General features: G+C 39.6%; 1 protein-coding gene and 1 pseudogene across 1 annotated transcript; both read right to left on the bottom strand.

The window, feature by feature from the left end:
• Nucleotides 1-13,936: 13,936 nt before the first annotated feature.
• On the bottom strand, nucleotides 13,937-15,351 carry LOC100344217 (olfactory receptor 6C2-like). The gene has a single exon (XM_008256594.5). The coding sequence runs from the start codon at nucleotides 15,349-15,351 to the stop codon at nucleotides 14,416-14,418; it is 936 nt and encodes a 311-aa protein (XP_008254816.4). The 3' UTR covers nucleotides 13,937-14,415.
• An 8,972-nt stretch (nucleotides 15,352-24,323) lies between these two features.
• On the bottom strand, nucleotides 24,324-25,296 carry LOC127491028 (olfactory receptor 6C2-like; annotated as a pseudogene).
• Between the last annotated feature and the right edge of the window lie 238 nt (nucleotides 25,297-25,534).

Below are 25,534 nucleotides of genomic sequence, written 5' to 3'. Positions count from 1 at the left end.
TCCCCCCCTTTTTTTTTTGGACAGGCAGAGCGGACAGTGAGAGAGAGAGAGAGAGAGAAAGGTCTTCCTTTACCGTTGTTTCATCCTCCAATGGCCGCTGGGGCCGGCGTGCTGTCGTCGACGAACTGTGCTGATCCAAAGCCAGGAGCCAGATGCTTCTCCTGGTCTCCCATGGGGTGCAGGACCCAAGGACTTGGGCCATCCTCCACTTCCCTCCCGGGCCACAGCAGAGAGCCGGACAGGAAGAGGGGCAACCGGGACAGAATCCGGCGCCCCATCCGGGACTAAAACCCTGTGTGCTGGTGCCACAGGTGGAGGAATATCCTATTGAGCCATGGAGCTGGCCTCCCACACATCCTTTTAATGAAACAATATTTGCTAAAATTGACCAAACAGCTCCTTTAATAAAACTTTTTAAAAATTTCCTTTTTTTGGGTGTATACTAAGAATTCTTTGTGCAGTGTTTACTTTTAACTTGATTCATAACATCTTTTATCTGGGCGTCACACACATTTTTCATCTTACCTTTGTGTTTTAATCTCTGGGTATTTCTTTTCCTACTGGTTTCTATTACGTTTATATATATATATATATATTTTTTTTTTTTTTTGACAGGCAGAGTGGACAGTGAGAGAGAGAGACAGAGAGAGAAAGGTCTTCCTTTGCCGTTGGTTCACCCTCCAATGGCCGCCGCTGCAGCCGGCGCACCGCGCTGATCCTGGCAGGAGCCAGGAGCCAGGTGCTTTTCCTGGTCTCCCATGGGGTGCAGGGCCCAAGCACCTGGGCCATCCTCCACTGCACTCCCTGGCCATAGCAGAGAGCTGGCCTGGAAGAGGGGCAACCGGGACAGAATCCGGCGCCCCAACCGGGACTAGAACCCGGTGTGCCGGTGCCGCAAGGTGGAGGATTAGCCTATTGAGCCACGGCGCCGGCTATTACGTTTATATTTTTCAGGCTCCTCTCTTTGATTACATAACTTAACAAACCTAGCCTCAGTAGGTATTGTCTTGTACTTCTAATTACTTAAATTCCACAATATTGTTCTTCAGAATGTGACCCAATATGTGGGATGTTTCAAAAGTTCATGGCAATGTATATTATGAAAAAGGATGCATTTAAAAACTTTTTGCACCAATCCAAATTTATTTTGAATTTTATTTTCATGAACCTTTTGAAGTACACTCATATACCAGAAACACAGACATGATCTCACTACCCTTTTTGTTTCCCCACATTTGTTATCACCCAAAAATAGGCTTAGCCAGGTTTTGAGTGAATCATTTCTCATGAGTGATCTCTCTGGTCTCAGTTTTCCTCTGATAACTCTTTTCTATGTACTTTAAGGCCAGTTCTTTCTGTTCTGGAACACAGAAAGCACTAGTATTTGGTAAGGGGCCACTTAGAGCAACCAATTCTTATTTCCATTTTAACATTACTCTGAGAACATACTTATTTTTTTCAGATCAAAGTTTTGCTAATCAACTAGAACAGTGTGTACATGCTTCACACTGCCAGATATCTATCTCCATGCCCCAAGATTTAATAACAATTTGAAGTCAAAAATTCCACATGAAATTATTTTTTGCTTGGGATAAATCTAAGCATTGCTGGCATTTCACATTTGTTACTTAATTCGCTATATAGTAACTTTTTACTGTTTGTTTTGTTTTGGGGGTTTGTTTGTATTGCCAGCGGGAGGGTTTGTTCATGAAGAAGCATCCTCTGCTCACTGCCGTTATCTTCACTCCTGAAAACAGTTGCCTTCTGCTGTCTGAACTGCTCAAGGACGAATGAGAGCGTGGTCACTGACACTGGTTTCCTACACTGGTGCCTCTCTCCCCAGAGGATCGAAATCAGAAACCAGGGGCTTTGCAGTTCTATATTTGTGGTGCTATTTTCTATAGCTTCTGCTTCTCCATTAACACTCATGAAACGCTACGGTAGCTTCTCAAAATGTTAATAAATTGAATCAGTACTTTCCAAGAGTAAGTTCCCTGCAGGATTTCCTGGAGGCTTCAATATTTGTGTCATGTGAAGGGCTTCAGTGTCCTGATGTTGCTTTAGGACATTCCTTCCCTCTTGAGCGGGGTCCTTGCCCGCTCTAACCATGTGTCTAAGTTGCAGAGATAAGCCCAGGAGTTAGGGTCACTGTCACACAGGAGGTACAAGGACTTGTTCATGGTTAACTGAGGACTAGGACACCCCCATGGCATGTAAGTGCCCACCTGTACTTCCACCAGGTCACCTTGAGAGCAGAGCATGCATTTCTGCACCCAGCTCCCCTCCCTAATCTGCTTTTCTCCACGAGTAGAGAGAGACCATTGCTACTCTGTGGTAAGTACTTCAGCCCTACTCACTGAAGAGCATTCAGATACAGAATCATTAAAGCTGTACTTCTTGTGGCCAGCACGGTGGCATAGCAGATAAAGCCACCACCCACAAGGCTGGCATCCTGTACAGTCGTTGGTTGGAGTCCTGGCTGCTGCAATTCTGATGTAAGTCCCTGCTATTGAAGTGGGTGGGAAAAGCAGTGGAAGATGGCCCAAGTGCTTGGGCCCCTGCAGCCACATGGGTGACCTGGATGAAGCTCTTGGTTCCTGGGTTTGGTGTGGTCCATCCCTGGCCTTGAGGTCATTTGGGGAGTGAACCAGTGTATGGAAGACCTCTCTTCCTCTCTCTCTGTAACTCTGACTTTGAATCAATCAATAAATCTTAATAAAGAACTCTGTACTTCCACGAGAATTCTGATAGTTTAGTAATGAACTGAGCTGAGTATTATGATGACTGCTTATATTTGAATTAAAATATTAAAAAATTTAATTTCCAATGAGATGATGCAATGTTGTATAAGATGTCATTTTTGCGGGGGGGGGGTTGAGATGTTGTTATGGCTTCATCAAGCTCCTCAAGTTTTGCTTGCTTTCCTGCTTACTGTAGTATGAAAATTATCACATCAATTAACACAAACTATTCAAGATAATATTCTCTAAAATTGGCATTTCTTTAATATCCTTGTGAAAACTCACTTCGGTTGGTTTCATACAATCAGGAAAAATCCATTGCCTAAGAGGCAAATAGGACCTAATGTCATCAAAGAGTATACAATTGAAATTCCAGAATTTATTATACTTACACTTCTGGCAGTTAACGTTAGCCTCACTCTGTGAGCTGTTCAGAAACGCTCATTCTTACCTGTGTGGAAATGGAAGGAATGTTGGAGACTACCACCTGGATGCGTGCCATGGTTGCTGTCCAGAGACTGGGGTTTCTGCCCTCAGGTAGAAACTTCGTGCACCAGATGTGCTGTCATAAGCCCAGACCTAGTTTCTTCTGCTGTCCATTGCCAGAAAGAAACACCAGTACAGAAGAGTGCCTCGGAGCTTGGCAAGCGTCTGTATTCTGAGCCATCTTTACACAGAGATCGTTTTCGGTTTCAAGCTTGAAGTTTGTTTTATTTCCCACTTCTGTACAAGTAATAACAAGAGTCTTTGGTGATCTAGGTTTGAAAGTGACTAATGAATGATCAGTGGAATTGACTTTGAGATAGTCCCTGTATCAAACCTAGCATATTAATCCTGAGGACACACCCTTCAGAGACAGGAGAAAGCATTCGAATCATTTAGAAGACATTGGTAGCAATTATCAGAATCTAATTAAGTACCACACGTTGGGCAATTTCTGTTGATTTCTACCATACAGGGCAATTAACAGCACATACAGAGAAAATACACATTTCTGAGACATTTGATATAATAAAGATGAACAGAGAAATAATGCAGCAAAAGAATAAGGAAAGTGAATTTTAAAAAGATAGGAAACACTTGTTATGGAGCATTATTTTTCTCCTGTAAAAATACCTATCTATATCACATGTAATATTTATAAATATATAAATATAAAATTAACAAAATCACATATATGGAGGCAGACTACTTGGCACATGCTTTTACATTTATAATATGTATGTATTTTAGCTTTGGCAGGTATCATTAAATTTTGATTAAGCTTCAGCACATTGTTTTAACCAAACTTGATTGTAAATTTAGGTACTTTCTACTGTTTCAATGTGTTTACAAATGAAGTCGTATGTTGACACACCTTATTTATTTAGTCCCTAGTTAATAATTTTAAGTACTTCCCACCTTTTCTCATTATAGCAAATTTTTCTATAAAATAATCCTTGTCCAATTGTTTTTGGTAGTTTATCAGAATACTTGCTACAAGTAAAATTTCTTCACTGAATCAGATCCATTTTTAGAACTGCCTTAATCATATAATGTAAAGTAATTAAAACTTCTCTTCAAGCCAGGCAGGTAAGAGTGCCTTTGTAGATGCATTCTTGTCATCAATGAGCATCTTTTTGTTTTTTACTTTTTAAAGCTGGCATGTCACTTTATTATCAAGAGCTGCTCTGAGGTAAGCCTAGGTTGCAGATTGTTTTAGTAATAACTCATACAGATTGTGCGTACCCATGTTACTGCACATTTGAGAAAACTGGCAAACCCCTACCCCTTTGTAACCTGCTCCACAATGAAGACAGAACATTCTATCACCCCACCTGCTCTTTCTTCGTGTCCCTTCTTATCACTGAGTCTTGTCACGCCTCAAGCTCCAGGCCACAAGTGATCTTTTTGTCATCATAGTTTCAGTTAATGAACAGCTGATACGTTTCTGGAGTCTTATATGAAAGGGATCATTTATATGTAGGCTTTAGAGCCTGGCCTCCATCCTTTAGCATAAGGATTTGAAATTGCTATACACAGCAATTGTTCATTTTAATAACAAATCCTATTTTCAAGAAAAATAGTTCATACATAATGTCTACACATGAAGTGGATGTGGCAACGTATTAAAATTGCTACATTTTAAGGCTGAAATACAATAAAACCTATATTTCCAAATGGAAGCTGTCATAAAATTTAGCCTTTTAAAGTATACAATTTGGAGCTGATGCTGTGGCAAAATGGGTAAATCTGCTGCCTGCAGTGCTGGCATCCCAGTGGGCACCTGTCTGTGTCCTTGTTGTTCCACTTCCCATCCATCTCAATGTGCCTGGGAAAAGAATCGTAAGACCGCAAAAGGGCTTTGTCCCCTATAACCTGCGTGAGAGACCCAGAATAGTTCTGCTTGCTGGGTGCAGCCTGGACCATCCCTGGCCATTGCAGCCACTGGGGAAGTGAACCAGCATGTGGAAGTACTCTCGCGAGCGCTCTCTCTCTCTCTCTCTCTCTCTCTGTCTTTGTGTCTGTCTCTCCCCACTCTGTAACACTGACTTTCAAAAAAATAAAGTAAATATTTACAAAACTTATACAATTTGGTGGGGTTTAGTACTCATTTATTTATTTACAGCATTTTGCAATTCTCAACACTAGTTTTAGAAACCTTCCACCACTTAGAAAAAATCCCCACAATTAGCAGTTACTGTCATTCCTGCATTTTCTCAGCTGCCGGCAAGCAGCAATTTCTATTTCGACTCTAGAGAATCACCATCACCAATTCTTTGACTTTGTCCTTAAGTGAAATAATAGAATATGTGGTCTTTTATGATGTTTTTAAGCTTCACTCATGTTGTAGCATGATGGTGTTTCATTCTTTTTAGTACCAAATACTATTTAATTGTATGGATATGTTACACTTTATTTTTTCTTCCTTGGTTGGACAGTTTGGCTTGTAGCTACTTTTTTTGTTTATGAATAATGTTGCTATTAATATTTGGGCTTGCATTTTTCTCCCTGCATATATTTTAAATAAGGTATATACTAGGGGTTAGAATTGCTAGGTCAGTGGTTGCTTCATATTTACTTTTTGAGGAACTACAAATTTTATGCCACGTTTTTGTACGATGTTGTGAGAATGATGTTGCTAGTCCCATTAGCAATCATAGAATGCTTCAATTTCTTTTTTGCATATTTGCAAGCATTTGTTTGGTCTGTGTTTTTTTACTTTTGGTCATTTAATCATTGTGCAGTGGTATCTCAATGTGGATTTGATTTGCATTTCCCTAGCCACTAATTATGTGGATATCTTTTCATGTATGATATTTTTATTGTTTTTTTAAAGATTTATTTTGTTTATTTGTTTATTTGAAAGACAGAGTTACAGAGACAGGGAGAGAGAGAGAGAGAGAGAGACAGAGAGAGACAGAGATACATAGAGAAAGTCTTCGATTCGCTGGTTCACTCCCCAAATGGCCGCAAGGCTAGAGCTCAGACGATCTGAAGCCAGGAGCCAGGAGCTTCTTCTGGGTCTCCCACGTGGGTGCACGGGCCCAGGGGCATGGGCCATCTTCCTCTGCTTTTCCAGGCACATTAGCAGGGAGTGGGATCGAAAGTGGAGCAGCCAGGATTTGAACCGGCACCCAGATGGGTTGGCTAGGACTGTAGCCCAGGGCTTTAACCCACTGCACCACAGCGCCAGCACCAAATTGGATATTTCTAAATCTTCTTTATAGAAATGTCTATTCAAATATGTTGCATATCTAAAGTTTAGTTCTTTCTAGTGTTTAATTGTTAGAGTTCTTACGTATTTTGAGTACAGATTTCTTAACAGAGATTATCATTGCAAGTGTGTCTGCTGTTTTTTGATTTTCTTCTTGCTTTTGTAATGGTGTCATTTGAAGATGAAAGTTTTAATTTTGACGAAATCCAACTAAACATTTATTTTCTTTTTTCTTTGTGCTTTTCGTGTTTTCTTCACTCAGATTGAGCAGAAATCCTGAGTGTTCCAATCTCATGAAACCTTGATATTTTTTCCATGGTGAGTAAGGACGTTTCAGAATGGAAGCTAGACAGGCAGGTGGAAATTCTTTCTAGGCCTTTTGCTGGAATTATCTCCAAATCATTGCATTGAAAAAATGAACATTTAACCTTTAAACATGTGGGTCTGGAGTAATGATAGTGATTTAGAGTAGGGTATGTGGGTCACGTTTCACTGTTTCTTGATTGAAATGTATTGAAATATGTGTTTTTGAGCAGAGTATAAATATGATCTTTCTCAATTGCTTCTGTTTGATATATTTGGACAATTGAGTATGATGCAATAGATAGTTTGGGGAATGGAATTCTGATTTCAGGAATTTCAACTGATAGAACATTGTTAGGAAGCAAAGCATAAGCTCCCACAAATGGGAGAAAGCACAGGATATGTAATGTGAGTCTATACTACTGTGAACCAACCAATGTCAAATAAATGACCTCTGCAATAACTAAGGCACAGGTCTACAATGACTGTCAATGCTTCTCATGAACATGAATATTAGCTGGGATTTGCAGTGACATTGTTTTCAGGAACCATTCTTGAATGATTAAGGAATTACTACAATGCCATTTAGTCATTCTAGTCTCTTTGTGACTTGTATCTTATCATAATCACATCATCAGAAATTTAGCATTAACTCTAAGAAAAAGTAAACTTCTGCTGGGAATATTTTTATAGTAGGAACAACCATTGTGTCTATTTAAGTCTTACTGTATGTGTAGTCAGATACTAACAATGACTTTTTTTCACCAAAGAAACCTTTCATTTAAGGTATACAAGTTTTGTAAGTACAACTTTATTTATTTTATTTATTTGAAAGACAGTGATAGACATTGACAGAGATATCTTCCTTTCAGTAGTTCACTTCCAAAATAGTAGCAATGGGGGCTGGCGTTGTGTCATAGAGGGTGGGGCCTATGCATGCAGTGCTGGCATCCCATATGGGCACCGGTTCGAGTCCTGGCTGCTCCACTTCCGATCCAGCTCCTGCTGTGGCCTGGGAAAGCAGTAGAAGATGGCCCAAGGACTTGGGCCCCTGCACCTGCGTGGGAGAACTGGAGGAAGCTCCTGGCTCCTGGCCCAGGCTTTCGATTGGCGCAGCTCCGGCTGTTGCAGCCAGTTGGGGAGTGAATCAGCAGATGGAAGACCTCTCTCTGTCTGTGTCTCCTCTTTCTGGGTAAATCTGAATTTCAAATAAATAAATAAATCTTTAAACAAACAAAAAAAACCAAAATAGTAGCAATGCCTGGGGCTGGGACTGGGCCAGGCTGGAGCCAGGAGTCTGGAGCTCTGTTGGGGTCTTTCATGTGGGTATCAGAGGCTCAGATATTTGGGCTGCCTTTTTTTGTCTTCTCAGACACAATATCGGGGAGCTGAGTCAGGAGAAGAGCAGTCAGGACTACATCCCGTGTTCACCAACAGTGGCTTGATCTGCTATGCCACACACTGTCCCTAGTTCAATAACATTTTTATGTACCATTCAAACTACTCCTATAAAATGTACTGAAGATTTTTGTCATGGGTCTGATTACATAGATTCTAAAAATGGTAATTGTGTGGAAAGCATTGAAGGGGTTTGCTCTGAGGTGTTGTAGCACTGGGGTATTCACATCAGGTATTATACTTGAATTCAGCATGTACCTGTTTTCACAAAAATTTTGGCAGAAATGCTTCTTTCTCTTCATGTTTAGGTTCCCATCATGCTGCAGCCAATATTCACAAAGATAGTGTCTGAAACATCACAAAATTTTCCTCTTTGAACCCTGAATATCAGAAATCTAAAATGAAGTTGTTGACAAGAGTGAAACTGCTTTTTCTTTCCTTTTTTGTCTTTTAGCATCTATGGTCTGTATGAATTCCTTCTATCAGCCCCATTATATACTTTTTTTTAAAAAAGGATTTTATTTATTTGAGAGGTAGAGTTACAGAAAGTGAGAGGGATAGACAGAGAGAGAGGTCTCCCATCTGCTGGTTCTCTGCCCAGATGGCCGCAATGGCCGGAGCTGAACTGATCCGAAGCCAGGAGCCAGGAGCTTCTTCTGGGTCTCCCATGCGGGCGCGGTGGCCCAAGCACTTGGGCTATCTTCCACTGCTTTCCAGATGCATTACAGGGAAGTGGATTGGAAGTGGAGCAACCGGGACTAGAACCAGTGTCCATACGGGATGTTGACACTGCAGGTGGAGGATTAACCTACTGTGCCACAGTGCCGCCGCCCTCCCCGGACTATGTACTATTGTTTTGATTCTCTTGCCTCCTCTCAGTAGTACCATATGACTACATGAGCTCCCCTGAATAATCCATGATCGTCTTCTCATTTTCAGAACCATGAATTTATCAGACTTGCCATGCTTCTTTTCCCCAGTGAGGTAGCACATGAATATGCATAGATTTCAGGGCTCAGGATATTTCTGGGAGGTGTTGTTCAGCATACTGCACATGTCTAACACTGTCTTAGTTAGACATAGTCAAAAAGTATAGCAGCTGGTAGGTAGAGTTTATTTTTCCCTGAGTCTGGTTGAGTAGTTGGGAACAGCTTACAGAGTTTGCAATAGTTACTATTCTAGCTATAAATATTTTATCTGATGGAATTTTTATTTTTCAATGGAGGCAGTAAATGAACCTCTTCAATTGACCAATGCATTTTTGAATTATCAAAAAGGGTATTTTTTTCTGTGTAATTATATACATATATATAAAATTACATATAAAATTGTGATTTGTTCAATGTGTCATCAGGTAGATTTAAGGGGGCACACATGGGAAGAACAAGGTCAGCCCCACCACTGGCCTGACATCAAGACTAGCCTTAACAAGAGGCCCTTATTTCTTTCCCATTCAAGATGGCTAGATTTTCAATTCCACAATATTGTTTTCTCCTTTGCTTATAGTGTGTCAGTGCTGTCTCTCTCTCTCTTTTTTTTTTAAATCTACACTTTGCTGACTTTCCCATGCTTTTCTTTTTTTCCTTGTTTTTATTATTTATTTATTTGCTTTTAAAAGTTTATTCATTTATTTGAGAGGTAGAGTTACCAAGAGTGAAAATGAGAGAGAGAGAGAGAGAGAGAGAGAGAGAGAGAGATCTTCAGTTTGCTGATTCACTCTCCAAATTGCCAGGACATCAGGGGCTGGGCCGGGAAAAAGCCAGGAGCCAGGAAATTGATCTGCGTCTCCTGGGTGGGAGGCAGGAGTCCAGGGTCTTGGGTCATCTTCAGTGATCTCCCAGGTGCATTAGCAGGAGCTGGATTGGAAGTGGAAAATCCAAGACTCAAACCAGTGCCCATATGGGATGCCAGTGCTGCAGGCTGTGACTTAATCTGCTGGGTCACAGTGCGGTCTCGTTTAAAATTCACTGGGTAGATGGCAACCTTTCAATTAGCTCACTGATCAAATAAAGCCAGAGTGATCAATCTAAATTGAACTATGTGAGGCCGGTGCCGCGGCTCAATAGGCTAATCCTCCACCTTGCAGTGCCGGCACACCGGGTTCTAGTCCTGGTCAGGGCGCTGGATTCTGTCCCGGTTGCCCCTCTTCCAGGCCAGCCCTCGGCTATGGCCCAGGAGTGCAGTGGAGGATGGCCCAAGTCCTTGGGCCCTGTACCACATGGGAGACCAGGAGAAGCACCTGGCTCCTGGCTTCGGATCAGCGCGATGTGCCGGCCACTGCGTGCCGGCTGCGGCGGCCATTGGAGGGTGAACCAATGGCAAAGGAAGACCTTTCTCTCTGTCTCTCTCTCTCTCACTGTCCCCTCTGCCTGTCAAAAATAAAAAAAAAAAATATCAGCACAGCCCTGACTGTTAATGAACAACTTAATACATTATCCCTCTTAGTAGTTTTTTTGTCTGTTCTACTTAATATGACTGATTTAATTCTGTAATTAATACACAGTTATTCTTAAGTGTTGAAATTTAACTGAAATGTGATCCCTGTTAAACATAAGAGTAGGAATAAGAGAGGGAAGAGATATATAATTTGGGACATGCTCAAGCTGACTTGCCCCAAATGGTAGAGTTAGAAACATACCAGGGGACTCCAATTTAATCCCATCAAGGTGGCATGTACCAATGCCATCTCACTAGTCCAAGTGATCAATTTCAGTTCGCAATTGATCATAATGAAAGGACTAAGAGTCAAAGGGAGCACATAAGCAAGTCTAGTACCTGCTAACACTAACCGATAGAATAAATAAAGGGGAGAGTGATCCAACATGGGAAGTGAGATACTCAGCAGACTCATAGAATGGCAGATGCCCTAAATAGCACTCTGGCCTCAGAATCAGCCCTAAAGGCATTCAGATCTGGCTGAAAAGCCCATGAGAGTATTTCAGGCATGGAAAGCCAAGACACTCTGGCAAAAGATCTCTGTGAGTGAGATCTCAGTGGAAAGAACAGGTCTTCAAAGAAGGAGGTACCTTTCTCTGAAGGGAGGAGAGAACCTCCACTTTGACTATGACCTTGTCTAAACAAGATAAGAGTCGGAGAACTCAAGGGGCTTCCATAGCCTTGGAAACTCATGACTGGAGCATAGGGAGATTACTGATGCCATAGACAGGAGTGTCAATTGGTAAAGTCAACAACAGGAATCACTGTGCACTTACTCCTCATGTAGGATCTCTGTCCTTAATGTGCTGTGCATTGAGATTTAATGCTATAACAAGTACTCAAATAATATATTTCACTTTGTGTTTCTATGGGGGTGCAAACTGTTGAAATCTTTACTTAAAGCATACTAAACTGATCCTCTGTAAAAAAAAAAAAAAAAAGAAAAAGAAAAAAAAAGAAAAGAAAAGAAAAGAAACTATCAACTCCCAACTTGACTCTCACTGGGATTAAACATGACAATAGGTCTGATCTGATTTCATCATCATTAAAAAAAATCATCTATTATTTTTCACTTTATGTTTCTGTGTGGGAGCAAACTGTTGAAATCCTTACTTAATGTATACTAAGCTGATCTTCTGTATATTAAGATAATCGAAAATGAATCTTGATGTGAATGGAAGGGGAGAGGGAGTGGGAAAGGGGAGGGTTGTGGGTGGGAGGGACGGTATGGGGGGGAAGCCATAGTAATCCATTATTCGTACTTTGGAAACGTATATTCATTAAATAAAAGTTAAAAAAAAATAAAAAAAATAAAAAAAAATAAAAAAATAAAAAATAAATTGAACTATTTGATATTTTAATTACTAAATAATTCATCTTGTTCAAATGGATAAGGGAATGCATCTGTGGCATGGATGGCCATCATCAGTGTAGTGTAGAAATCACTACAAACATTTATGTAAGAAATTACAATAATCATTTAGGATAAAACTCCTGTGAAAAATAAAAATTAATGATGTTCAAATGAAAACATAGACTTTGTTGGAAAATGATAGAGTAAGCCAGCAGCTTCAAAATAATATTAACTAGTAGTTACACTTAAGATTTTTTGGAAGTTGTATTTTTATTATTTACTTGGAAGGCAGATTGACAGAGAGGGAGAGACAGAAAGAGCTCCTGGATGACCACAACAGCCCGACCAGAGCCAGGTTGCAGACAGGAGCCAGGAACTCCACCTTGTTCTCTCATGTGGGTGGCGGGGGCCAAAGTACTTGTTCCATTACCCAGTGCCTTCCTAGGTGCATCAGTAGGAAGATGGATCTGAGCAGAACAGCTGGGACTTGAACAGGCACTCCGATATGGCATGCCACTGTTGCTAGAAGTGGCTTAGCCTGCTCTGCCACAGTACTGGCCCTTAGGATTCTATTTTTAATTGCTTTTAGGAACCACCACATTGTTTTATTTTAATTTTTTTAAGATTTTAAGTTTATTTGAAAGGCAGAGTTACAGAGAGGCAGAGGCAGAGCGAGAGAGAGAGGCAGAGGCAGAGAGAGAGAGCGAGAGCGAGAGAGAGAGTGAAGGAGTGGGAGGGAGAGAGAGGTCTGTCTTCTATTCACTAGTTCACTCCTCAAATGGCTACAACAGCCGGAGCTGAGCCCATCTGAAGCCAGGAGCCAGGAGCTTCTTCCAGGTCTCCTACATGGGTGCAGGGGCTCAAGAACTTGTGCCATCTTCTGCTGCTTTCGCAGGCCATAGCAGAGAGCTGGATCAGAAGTGGAGCAGCCAAGACTAGAACTAGCAACCATATAGGATGCCAGCACTGCAGGCTTAGCATTAACCTACTGGGCCACAGTGCCTGCCTGTTGTTCTCCTCTTGAATCTAGGAAAACCAGCTCCTCGGATCCTGGTTCCTATCAGTTTCACCATTGCTCTCTCCAACATGTTGGACAACTGCCCCATCTTTGGGGGATGATAATAATCCCCAATCCAACAATGAAGGGGAGAACAGGCCTTTTAGTGTCTATTAACTTATTCCTGGAGTCATACGAAGTTTGGAAGACTTTCTCTTTTAGTTCATGCCTATCTTGATTATTTAAAAATTAAAAAAAAATCTTGAGTGAGTACTTTTCTAAGCATTTCACATATTAGCACATGTAGTGCTCCTGATAAGATACAGGGACTCAACCAGTGCCCATATGGGATGCTATGCACTGCAGTTGGTGGCTTTACCTGCTACACAACAGTGCTGGTCCCCACACTGCTTTCCATAAAGTCTGTACCAATGTGTGTTTCCACCAACAGTGTCCCAGGCTACTCTCTTCCCCTTTTGGAGTTATATACAACAAAGAAGTGTAAGTTTTTACACCTCAGAAAATACCTTCTTTGTTTTGTAACCATCCTGGTCATGGACTAACCTTAAGCAGCTGATGGAATGGAGCATGTCACCAAGCCTGGATGGAAGGGACATCTGTGACTTCGGGGTCCTATACTTGACAGAGTTCTGCTTCCACTGAAGGTCATTGCTCGTGGCCAGTGGCTTCTTAAGCTCATTTCCCTGATTCCATTGGCCTTTCTTAGGAACCTCAACATTTGTTATATTCACATATTCAGTTCTGTATTGGATTTCATAGGCAATTTCAATTTTAATTACTTCCTAAACAGAATGTACTTAATGTATTGACCTCATTTATTTTTTGTTTAAAATTTTGGCCCCTCATTGTTTATGATAAGATATGTTTTCATTTTAGAAGAATGATATTGAATATAAACTGTTTTCAATACAACAAATATTTAAATTATTTATTTCTATGAATGCTTATGTTAAATGGCATGCCATATATGTACTTTTACATGATGACAACATATAGGGTTAATTTAGTATATATTTCTATATAAGAAAACTAGAAGTTAGAATTTTGGATGTTTTCACTATAATGAAATGATAAATGGTTGAAAGTCTAAATATACACTCCTGACTGAACCTTGCACAATGTATACATGTAATCCAGTGTCCACCATTTTGGGATCTGAGGGTGTGCCAATTTTTAAAATTATTTTTGTAGAATGCAAAACAATAGGGCTCTAGTGATTTTCTGAAGAGTAACTGCTCTGTTTGTTGTTGCTATAGTGTAAAGATAAACACCAACAACAACATTATGACTTCAGGATTTAAATCTTACCTTTCAGACCAAGCCAGTGTCTCAAAGCCATTCTTCTTCCTTGGTTTACAATATATAACAAAGGAAGTCATCCTACTACATCCATGGGTTCCAGAGTTTTGGATTCAACCAACTGTGGATGGAAAATGTTGGGAAAAAACAATTGTGCCTGTATATTCTCTTACTTCTTTAAGAACAAAGCAATTCTTTTGACTGAGTCATTGAAGGCTTGTTTCACTTGCTTGTTCCTCAGGGTGTAGATGAAGGGGTTCAGCATAGGTGCGATGGAGGTGGTGAGCACAATCACACCCTTGTTAGTGGCCACTGACTGCTTTGCTGAGGGCTTCACATAGATGAAGATGCAGCTGCCGTAGGTGATGGAGACCACAATCATGTGGGAGGAGCAGGTGGAAAAGGCCTTCTTCCTTTGCTGGGCTGAGGGGAATCGTAGAATGGTCTTGATGATGTATATGTAGGATAGACCCACACAGACCAGGGTCATGATGAAGGTCAGCACAGCAGTGACCATGACCATCTGCTCTATCAACCGTGTATCTGTGCATGTGATCTTCAGGAGGGGAGACACATCGCAGATGAAATGGTCAACGATGTTAGAGTCACAGAACTTTAGACGTAAGCCCAAGCTCAGGGGTGGGAGGATGACCAAGAAGCCGGCTACCCAGCAGCAGAGGACGAGTCTCCTGCAGACCTGGCTGCTCATGATGGTCACGTAATGCAGGGGCTTGCAGATGGCCACATAGCGGTCGTAGGACATGATGGCCAGGAGGAAAAATTCTGTGACACCAAGGAGATCGATAAAAAACATTTGAATGACACAGTTGTTGTATGTGATTGTTCTGTCACCGGTTGATATGTTGTACAAGTATCTGGGAATACAAGCCGTTGTAAATGAGATTTCTAGGAAGGAGAAGTTTTGTAGGAAAAAGTACATGGCCGTTTTCAGGTGTGAATGTATGGAGGTGAGGAAGATGATGGTCAGGTTGCCAGTTACACTCAACACGTAGGTGAGAAACAGAAAGATGAAAGTCACAGCCTGCAGCTGGGGGTCATCCGTCAGCCCCAGCAAGACAAACGTTGTGACTGTGTGGTTTCTCATAACTGACTCCTACCCAATCCGCATATGCAATTCAGATATTTGCTATGAGGGGCTTGGTGTTAACATCAGCCAGCAATAATTAATTGCTCATCAAACTGTGCCAAACTGTAGGACACACAATATGTGTTAGTTTATAAATAATACCATCACAATAGTAGCACAGTTTTCACTGTGACTTTTTGTGGGATAATTTAGGGGATATTTGAAAATCAGAATACTTAATGTATACTCTACCCCAACATATTAAAAGTCCTTTTTTCAATGTTTTAAATTCCCATTTTGTATCAGTTTATTTGCAGATGGGATTGTATTATCATTTTTTTTGTTTCCTAAGTTCTACAGCCACATCTTCAACTGATTGAATTTGGTTATTGATAAACTGTGAAAGTAACACCAATAGTGCAAGTTTACTCTAACAAGCTTTTGATATCCATTGCTTAAGATTTTGAGTTGTAGCATTAACACTCGTTTTTAAACTTACGCTTTATTATAAACTTTCTCATGTCCTTTCACCTTCACCCTGCTTCTTCTTTCTGTCTAAAATTTGTAGGCAGCGCCTAGTTTGCAGAAAAAACTGTTTGGATGAGAACATTATTTAGAATGTTACAATGTGTTTGCTGAGACATTCATAGGCTTGAGTGACATTGTCACAGTTGTTTCCTTTCAATCTATATAACTGAGGTAGTAACACATTCTAACTTCTCAGTACCAATGCCAGTTACATACAAAAGAATAAGGTTGCAAATGCAATCACACTTTCAATTATTGTCTGCTTTCACTGAGATTCAATTTTGTCATTTAAAAATGGGAAAAAAACCCCAAATCTGTGTCCTTTATATTCTACTTTTAAAAAATTAAACTCTACATGTGGATGTCTATATATCTATATTTCTTTCTCTATATCTAAAATTGTTTGGAACAGTGCCTAGCTCCAAATAAATAATACACATAGTCTCAGCATTTGAAAACCTTGGTCCACAATGGCTTTTCTTTCTTTTGTCACAATCCATTCTTTCTATACCCTATTGTAATTAGATTTTTTGCCCAAACCACTTTAATGAAACATTTTGGCTGAAGTTTACCAAAGGTCTTCTTTAATTTTTTAAATTCCGTTTTTCTGAAAATTAAAAGTATTTCTATGTGGACTGTTTACTTTTGACCATATACTGTTTATTACATTCTCTGATAACTGAACATCACATACATTTTTCTTCTTACCTTTTTATTTCTAATTTCTGGGTATTTTTTTTTTCATATTGGTCTCTATTGTGCATAAACTTCTCAGTTTCTTCTCTTAGATTCCATAACTTTTTTTAAAGTTTTTTTTTAACTTTTATTTACTAAATATAAATTTCCAAAGTACAGTTTATGGATTACAACGGCTTCCCCCACATAACTTCCCTCCCACCTGCAACCCTCCCCTTTCCCACTCCCTCTCCCCTTCCATTCACATCAAGAATCATTTTCAATTCTCTTTATATACAGAAGGTCAGTTTAGCATATATTAAGTAAAGATTTCAACAGTTTGCACCCACATAGAAACACAAAGTGAAAATAGCTCGGTTGGGAGAGTGTTAGACTGAATATTCCATAATTTAACAAGTGTATTCTTAGTAGATAGTATCTTGACTTAAAGCTTCAGATCCACAAATATTGGTTTTCAGAATATGGCTAAATATTAAAGATATTTTAAATGTCTGTAAAAACATGTATTATAAAAAATGATGTGTTTCAAAAAAAGTTTTTGTATCAAAAGAAACATTTTTATTTCATTTTCCATGAATGTTTTGAAGTGCTATCATATACCAGAAACACAGAAGTGACCACACTTACCTGTCTTTCTTTCCAAAAGACTTGTATCTTCAAAAGGTAAGTTTGACCAGGTATTGAGTTTATCACTTTGCATGAATGATCTCTCTGGGCTCAGTTTTTATCTGGTACTCTTTCTTTTCATATCTCTGTGCAACAAACTCCAGTTCCATCTGTTCTGAGGACATAGAAAACTCAGATACTTGATGGGGTACTAATCGGAGCAAGCAATTCTTATCCCAATTTTAACATGGAAAATGTACATTTTTTTTACAAACCAAAGTGATGTTTTTAATGAAAACTGTGTCACACAGTGCCATATATTAATTTTCAGTGCCCCTGAACTTAATAACAAAGATTTAAGTAAAAAATTGTAGATGAAGCTGGATTTTTTTAATTTAAGATGAATCTAAAAATTTATAGAATTTTGCATTTCTTATTTAATTTGCTGTATTCTAATTTTTCACTGTTTGGTTGTATTTGCTAGGAAGTTTTTTTTTTTTTTTTTTTTTTTTTTTTTTTTTTTTTTTTTTATGAAAAAGCACCCTCTGCTCACTGCTGTTACCTTCACTCCTGAAAACACTGTTTCTTCTCCTGTCTTAACTGCCTTTGGATGAATGAGAGCTTGGTTGCTGACATTGCTTTCCTACACTGGTGCATCATTCCACAGAGTAGCAAAATCAGAAGCCAGGGAGTTCCACATTCTATATTTGTGGTGCTATTTTCTGTACCTTCTGCTTCTCCACTAATGCTCATAAAGCACTGCACCAACTTTTCAAAATGTTAAAAAAAAACTGAATCAGTACTTTCCAAGAGTAAATTCCCTGCAGGATTTCCTGGAGGCTTCAATATTTGTGTTATGTGAAGGGCTTCAGTGTCCTGATGTTACTTTAGGACATTCCTTCCCTCTTGAGCGGGGGCCTGTGCCTGCTCTAACCATGTGTGTAAGTTGCAGAGGTAAGTCCAGGAGTTAGGGTCACTGTCACACAGGAGGTGCAAGGACTTGCCCGTGGTTACCTGAGGACTAGGACGCCCCCATGCCATGTAGGTGCCCACCTGTACTTCCACCAGGTCACTTTGAGAGCAGAGCATGCATTTCTGCAGCTGGCTCTCCCCTCTAGTCTGCTTTTCTCCCTGGGTAGAGAGAGAGTATTGCTTCTCTGTGGTAACTACTGTAGCCCTGCTCACTGAGGAGCATTCAGATACAGAATCATTACAGCTGTACTTCTGTGAGAACTCTGATATTATAGATATTGAATAGTGAACTGACCTCAATATCATTGACTGATGCCTGCTTATATTTTATTTAAAAATTTTTAAGATTTAAGTTCTTGTGAGCTGATGCAGTGTTGCTTAAGTTGTCGGTTTTTTGGGGGGTGGGTTGAGGTGGTGTTATTATGTCTTCATGGTCCTCAAGTTATACTTCTTTAAAGGCTTCCTATGTATTGTTGCACAAAAATGATCACATCAATGAACACAAACTATCCAATTTAATGCATTCTAAAAATGGCATTTCTATAATATCCCTTTGGAAATTTACAATTATTGGTTTTATGCAAGCAAGAAAAATCCATTGCCTAAGAGACATATATGACTCAATGTCATAAAAGAGTTATATAATTGAAATTTCAGAATTTATTTTACTTACACTTTTGGCAGTTAATGTCAAACTCCCTCGATGAGTTGTTCAGAAACAATTGTTCTTATGGCTACACAGGTGAAAATGAAAGCAATGTTTAGACTTCCACCTGAACCTGTGCCCACTGGTATAGAAGTTTGCAGAGACTGAGGATTCTACCCTCAGGTAATTGCACAAACTTGTGCTGTCATAAGCCCAGGTAACTTTCTTTTATATGCTCTATTACTGGAGCGTAATACCAGTAAAAGGAGCGCCTGGTAGCTTTGAAAGAATCAAAGCTCCAAACTTGTTTGCTCAGAGAGGTTTGTTTCAATTTCAAGCTTGAGGTTTGTTTTATTTGCCAGTTTTGCAACTAGTTAATAAACAGAGTCCTTGGTCACCTGGGTTTAAAAGTAACTAATGAATCATCTGTGGAATGGACTTGGAGAAAAAAAAAAGTATCAAATCTGGGATACTATTAGTGAGGACGAAGCCCTCAGGGACAGGAGAAAGTATCTGAGTCAGACAACAGTTTAAAACAGGACTGGAAGAAAAATCAATTGGAATCTAATTAAAAAAAATCTCATCTAGGCCAGTTTCTTTTAATTTCTATCACATAAAGTAATTAAAAGCATGTATAGGGAAATTACATATTTCTGAGACATTTGATAAAGAAAAGCAGAGATACAGGGCAAAAAACAAGGAAAAGAACTTTATAAAAGGTCACAAATACTAATATTTTGGAATATATTCTGTATTTTCCCTCTTGCAATATATATTTTCCCTCTTCCCATATATATTACATGTAATATTGAACAATGCATAAATATAAAATTAAGAAAACACATTGAAGTAGACAGTTTGTCACATGCTATTTTAAATTTAAATCTACTTGGATACCTTTTTTGTTTAGTCTCTAATGAATAATTTTAGATTTTTTCCCACTTTTCCTTAATTATAACAAATTTCATAAGAATCCTATGTTTAGATTATTTTAGCATATTATCAGAATAATTGCTAAATGCAAAATTTTGTCAACCAATTATTTTATTACTTTTAGGACTACATTAATGATGTGGTAAAAAGTAATTAGAATTTCCCTTCCATCCACACAGACGAGGGCACCCTTGTAGATGCACTCCTGCCATGAGTGAGCATTTTTATTATTGTTCTTTATGTTTGTAGAGTCTCGGGAATGCTCACTTAATCTAATCAAGGACAGATCTGAGGTAAGCCTAGGTTGCAGATTTTTTGAGTAATAACTTACACAGAATAGCACGTACCCATTTTACTGCACAGTTTGACAAGTTTTGACAGACATCTACTCCTCTGTAACCAGCTCCACAATCAAGATAGAACATTCTGTCACCCCATCATTGTCCCTTCCTGTCGCGTCTGTATCCTTTCTCCAGCTCCAGCTCATCAGAGGTCTTTTGGTTTCATTATTGATTCCATTTATTACCAGAACATTATTTTTGGGGATTTTTAATATATGGTAATATATATGTATGCGTTGAGTCTGGTTCCTTTCCCTTAGTATAAAGATTTGAAATTGTTATATGTAGCAGTAGCTCATTTTAAAAACAAATCCATATTTTCAAGAAAAAATACTACACAGGCAATGTCTACCTGTGAAGTAAATATTGCAAAATAGTGTTAAAGATTGTTAAATTTTAAAGCTGAAAAATAATAAAGTTATTAAAAATAAATATCTATTTTAAAGGGAGATGGTCATAATATTTACCCTTTTAAATTATATAATCAAATTTATACAATTTGCTGTATACATTTATGCAATTTATGAAAAATATTTGTAAAATTATACAGTTTAAATTATACTACTTGTACTTATTTATTTATGGCATCTTGCAATTCTCACCACTAATTTTAGAACAGATTTCTCAGTTTAGGAAACAATGTAATTAGCATCACATCCATTCCTGCTTGTCCCCAGCTGCTGGCGATCTATAACTTTTATTCAGACTCTGGGGAATTGCCATTCTGGACTTCTGAAATAATAGAACGTGTGGCCTTTTGTCAGGACTGTCTTTTGCTCAGCATGTTCTCAAGGTTCATTCATGTTATAACATGTATCATTTTACATTCTTTTTATCACCAAATAAAGTTTAATTGCATTTATATGTTATAATTTATTTAGTATTTAATCCATTAGTAGAGATTTTATGAATAATGCCACTCTTAATACTTCGGTTCAAGATTTTGTCTGTATATATATTTTACCTTGGATAGACAACAAGCAGTAAAATTGTTGGGTCAATTGTTTTATGTATATTTAATTTTTTGAGGAAATGCAAATTGTCTTCTAAAGTTGTTGAACTAAGTTGTAGAGTCCCATCAGCAGTGATAAATGTTCCAATTCCCTACTACTCAGCAGAAAAATGAAATCCTGTCTTTCGCAGCAAAATGGATGCAACTGGAAACCAGTATTTTCAGTGAAATAACCCAATACCCAAAACACAAATATCATATATTTTCCCTGATCTGAGGTAACTAATAGAGTATCAAAAAATGTATAAGAATGAAATCAACATTCTGAGATTCGATTATTATTTACAGCTCTTGTCTCTTCTATTGAACAGTGTTTTTTTCTTCCTACTATTTGTTGAATACTTAGTGTAGGGTTAATCTTCAGAGTATAAAGTATACTGAACAAATTATAAATTTTTATAGATCATTATAAAATTTTTATAGATAATTATGCAAACTAAGAGGGAATAAAAGAGAAAGGAGGAGGAAGGTGCAGGCACGGGTGGGAGAGTGGGTTGGGTGGAAGTGTCACTGTGTTGCTAAATCTGTATATGTGAGAGCCGGCGCCGTGGCTCAACAGGCTAATCCTCCACCTTGCGGCGCCGGCACACCGGGTTCTAGTCCCGGTTGGGGCGCCGGATTCTGTCCCGGTTGCCCCTCTTCCAGGCCAGCTCTCTGCTATGGCCAGGGAGTGCAGTGGAGGATGGCCCAGGTGCTTGGGCCCTGCACCCCATGGGAGACCAGGAAAAGCACCTGGATCCTGGCTCCTGCCAGGATCAGCGCGGTGCGCCAGCTGCAGCGGCGGCCATTGGAGGGTGAACCAACGGCAAAGGAAGACCTTTCTCTCTCTGTCTCTCTCTCTCTCTCACTGTCCACTCTGCCTGTCAAAAAAAAAAAAAAAAAAAAAATCTGTATATGTGAAATACAGTATTCTGGGTTGACAGGTTTTTTCTCTTAAGGCCTAGTCTATGTCTTGCCATTCTCTCCTAGCCTGAAGTGTTTCTGATGAGAAGTCAGCTGTGAGTCTAATTTGACACCCTTGAAAGTAATCTGGCTTTGCTCTCATGAACATTTTAGAATCTTTTCTGTATATTTTACTGTTGAAAGTTGGACTACAATGTATTGTGGTGAAGATTGTTTCTGGGCATGTCTTTTAGAAGTCCTATATGCTTCATGTACTTGGTTGAACCCTTTCTTTCTCCAAATTTGGAAATTTTTCTGTAATTATTTCACTGAATAGGCCTTCTAATCCATTCTCTCTTTCCACACTTTCAGGAACTCCTAAGACCCTTATGTTGGGTCATTTGATAGTATCCCATATATCTTGAGCATTTTTAAAAAAATCTATTTATTTCATAGGCAGAGTTACAGAGAGAGGGAGAGACAGAAAAAACCATCTTCCATCTGCTGGTTCACTACACCAATGGCCACAACGGCTGGAGCTGAGCCGATCTGAAGCCAGGAGCCAGGAGCTTCTTCCAGGTCTCCTATGTATGTGAAGGGGTCCAAGCACTTGGGCCATCTTCTGCTGCTTTCCCAGGCCATAAGCAGAGAGCTGGATCAGAAGAGGAGCATCCAGGGCATGAACTGACACCCATATGGGATGCCGGCACTGCAGGCAGAGGCTTTGCCTACTATGCCACGGTGTTGACCCTTGAACATTGCTTTCACTTTTCTAACTTCCTCTTCGTTTTTTGGTCTGACTGTGATATTTCTAAAGATTTGTCTTCTGGCTCAGGTATTCTGCCTCACCAAGTTTGTTGTTAAGACTTTCCATTGTATTTTTTATTTGACATAGTGAATTCTTAATGTCTAATATATCAGTTGGATATCTTTTCAAAATCTCAATCTCATGGGAAAACTTTTCATCTATGTCATGTATGAATTTCTTTAATGCTTGAGTTTGCTTCTCATTGCTTCTGAGTGATTACTCAGAATCCTTCTTTTGAATTCCTGTTCTAGCATTTCATCTGTCTCTTCATCTCGGCATGCTAATATTCAAGTGCTTTTTGTGTTCCTTTGGAGGAAGTCATGTTGTCTCCCTTATTCTTGTTTTTTGAATTGCTGCATTTATTTTTAGGCTTTTGTGGAGATACTTGTTGGTTTCGCCTCTATCTCTGAACTATACTTCTTCGGATTAGTGGACTTCTGCTCTTTCAGGGAATTCTCAGAGGTGTGTGCTGGGTGTGGCCAAGGAGCTTTGGTCAGTGCTCCTGGGTGGTGCGAGTATCCAGGGTTACATGTTGGGACCAGGTGGAGCAAGTGTCTATGTTGGGTATGGTAAATCTCCTCTGTTGTCTGCAGGGGATAGGGCATGCTCATGTCTTTTGGCATAATCAGAACCTCACCCCTGTCTTTCAAGGTGAGCAATGAGTGGGGTTAACTCACAGTGGGCAGCACCCCCTCCACATAGCCCATGAACCACACAGAGGGTCTGTGCTGTCCTCAGTGTGAACATGGGACCTTCTACGGTGACCCACACCAGGCAATCAGGGAGCTCTGAGCCTCTGCCACCAGACACAGTGGTTGCCCAGAAACCCAGCTACAATGGGGCCCTATTGTACAGTCACAGGATTCCTACAGTCACAGGACACTAGGCTCCCACAGTCACAGGGTGCACAGGATCTGCCCCGTCCTTGGAGAAAGCAGAGATGTTTCCAGAGCCGGCTGCCTGTGGGTGCCCCACCTTGGCGGTTTGAGCACCAGAGCCTGTGATATGTTGAGAGGCTGGGGGCACCTCTCAGTCCTACATGGGTGCCAAGTACCCTTTCAACCCTCCCAGTCATACTCAAAGTCACTGGGGAACATGGCTTTTCCCCTGTGGTAATGGTTCCTGGTCACATGTTTGCACAGCAGCTGCTGCAAGCCTCTGCTGATGTCAAATTGTCAGAACCTTCTCCCCACCAGTTTCTGGGCAACCTTTTGGGGCATTGAGAGAAGGACACGTGCTTTTCTTCCATTGGATTAGATGGGTACCCTTGCCTGCTGGTAGGTCTCCAGGCTGGACTCAAAGTTAGTGTGGTCTGCTCTGCAATTTCTTATGCTTTAATAGCAGAAAAGCTAAGTGAGAAATGAAGGAATATTTTATTTTCTGAAAGTCAATTATCATATTTCTTAATAATGGAAATAATTCTGATTGAGATCAAAGAAAGAGAAAGTTTATTTTAGCTAACTAGCTTGAAAATCATGATTTCAAGAATTGATCAGAAAGTTGTTAGCCTTTGGCTGAACTAAATAGGATTCCAGAAAATGTTAAGAACTTATCTTTCATTTTCATTTAATTGCCCAGGTTTGGAGTGCTCTTACTTGTGTAAGATAAATGCAATTTTTTTGATTGTGCTATTTAAAGCTTGTTTTACCTGCTTGTTCCTCAAGGTGTAAATAAATGGGTTTAACAAAGGAGCAACAGATGTGGTGAGCACAGATACCCCTTTATTTATGGCCACTTCTTCTTTGGCTGAAGGTTTGATATAGATGAAGATGCAGCTGCCATAGGTGATGGAGACCACAATCATGTGGGAAGAGCAGGTGGAGAAAGCTTTTCTTCTTTGCTGAGCAGAAGGGAATCTGAGAATTGTCTTGATAATAAATACGTAGGAAAGCATCACGCCTATTAGTGTGATGATGAAAGTCAACACTGCACAAAAAATAACAGTCTGCTCTATAAACCATGTGTCTGAACATGCTATCTTAAAAAGAGGAGATGCATCACAACCAAAATGATCAATAGTATTGGAGTCACAGAATTCCAGCTGGAGGCCCATACCAAGTGGAGTGATGATGATCACTAACCCAGAAATCCAGCAGCAGATGACAAGGATGAGGCAGACCCTGGTGTTCATGATGGTCGTGTAGTGCAGGGGCTTGCAGATGGCCACGTAGCGGTCATAGGACATGGCGGCCAGCAGGAAAAACTCTGTGGCCCCAAAGAGTCCAATAAAAAATATTTGACTGGCGCAAGCATTGTAAGTAATAGTGTTGTCCGTAGTTGATATACTGTACAGGAATCTGGGAACACAGACTGTTGTGAATGAGATTTCTAAAAAGGAGAAGTTTCGCAGAAAAAAATACATAGGTGATTTAAGATGGGAATCTGTCAGAGTGAGAATGATAATGGTCGTGTTTCCAGTTATGCTCAGAACGTACATCAGAAACAAAAAGATAAAAAGCAGAGCTTGCAGCTTTGGGTCATCTGTGAGTCCCAGCAAGATGAATGTTGTTACTGTTGTGTGATTTCTCATAGCTACCATTAATGTTCTGGGCGAGCTGCATGTAAAAGGTCAAAGCCAGAGTATCTGAAAAGAAGAATGGAAATTAAAAATTTTAAACGTGAATGAAATACATGAACTTCAGTGATAACAAAGTGGAAACCAAAGAGAGAAATAAAATCAAATAAGCCAAAAGAAGGAACAATAAAGACCAGAAATCAGTAAAATTAAAACCAAGAAGACAATAGAATCAGCAACACCAAAACTTTGTTTTCAATAT

The sequence above is a fragment of the Oryctolagus cuniculus genome, chromosome 11, assembly GCF_051225735.1.
Source record: "Oryctolagus cuniculus isolate XC-2025 breed Fujian yellow rabbit chromosome 11, ASM5122573v1, whole genome shotgun sequence".
Lineage (NCBI taxonomy): Eukaryota > Metazoa > Chordata > Mammalia > Lagomorpha > Leporidae > Oryctolagus > Oryctolagus cuniculus.
The sequence above is the reverse complement of the archived record's forward strand: the minus strand, read 5'-3'. Positions and strand labels throughout refer to the sequence as shown.

Excerpts from the sequence above, each read along its gene's own strand:
- LOC100344217 (XM_008256594.5), bottom strand. The coding sequence starts at position 15,351 with ATGAGAAACCACACAGTCACAACGTTTGTCTTGCTGGGGCTGACGGAT.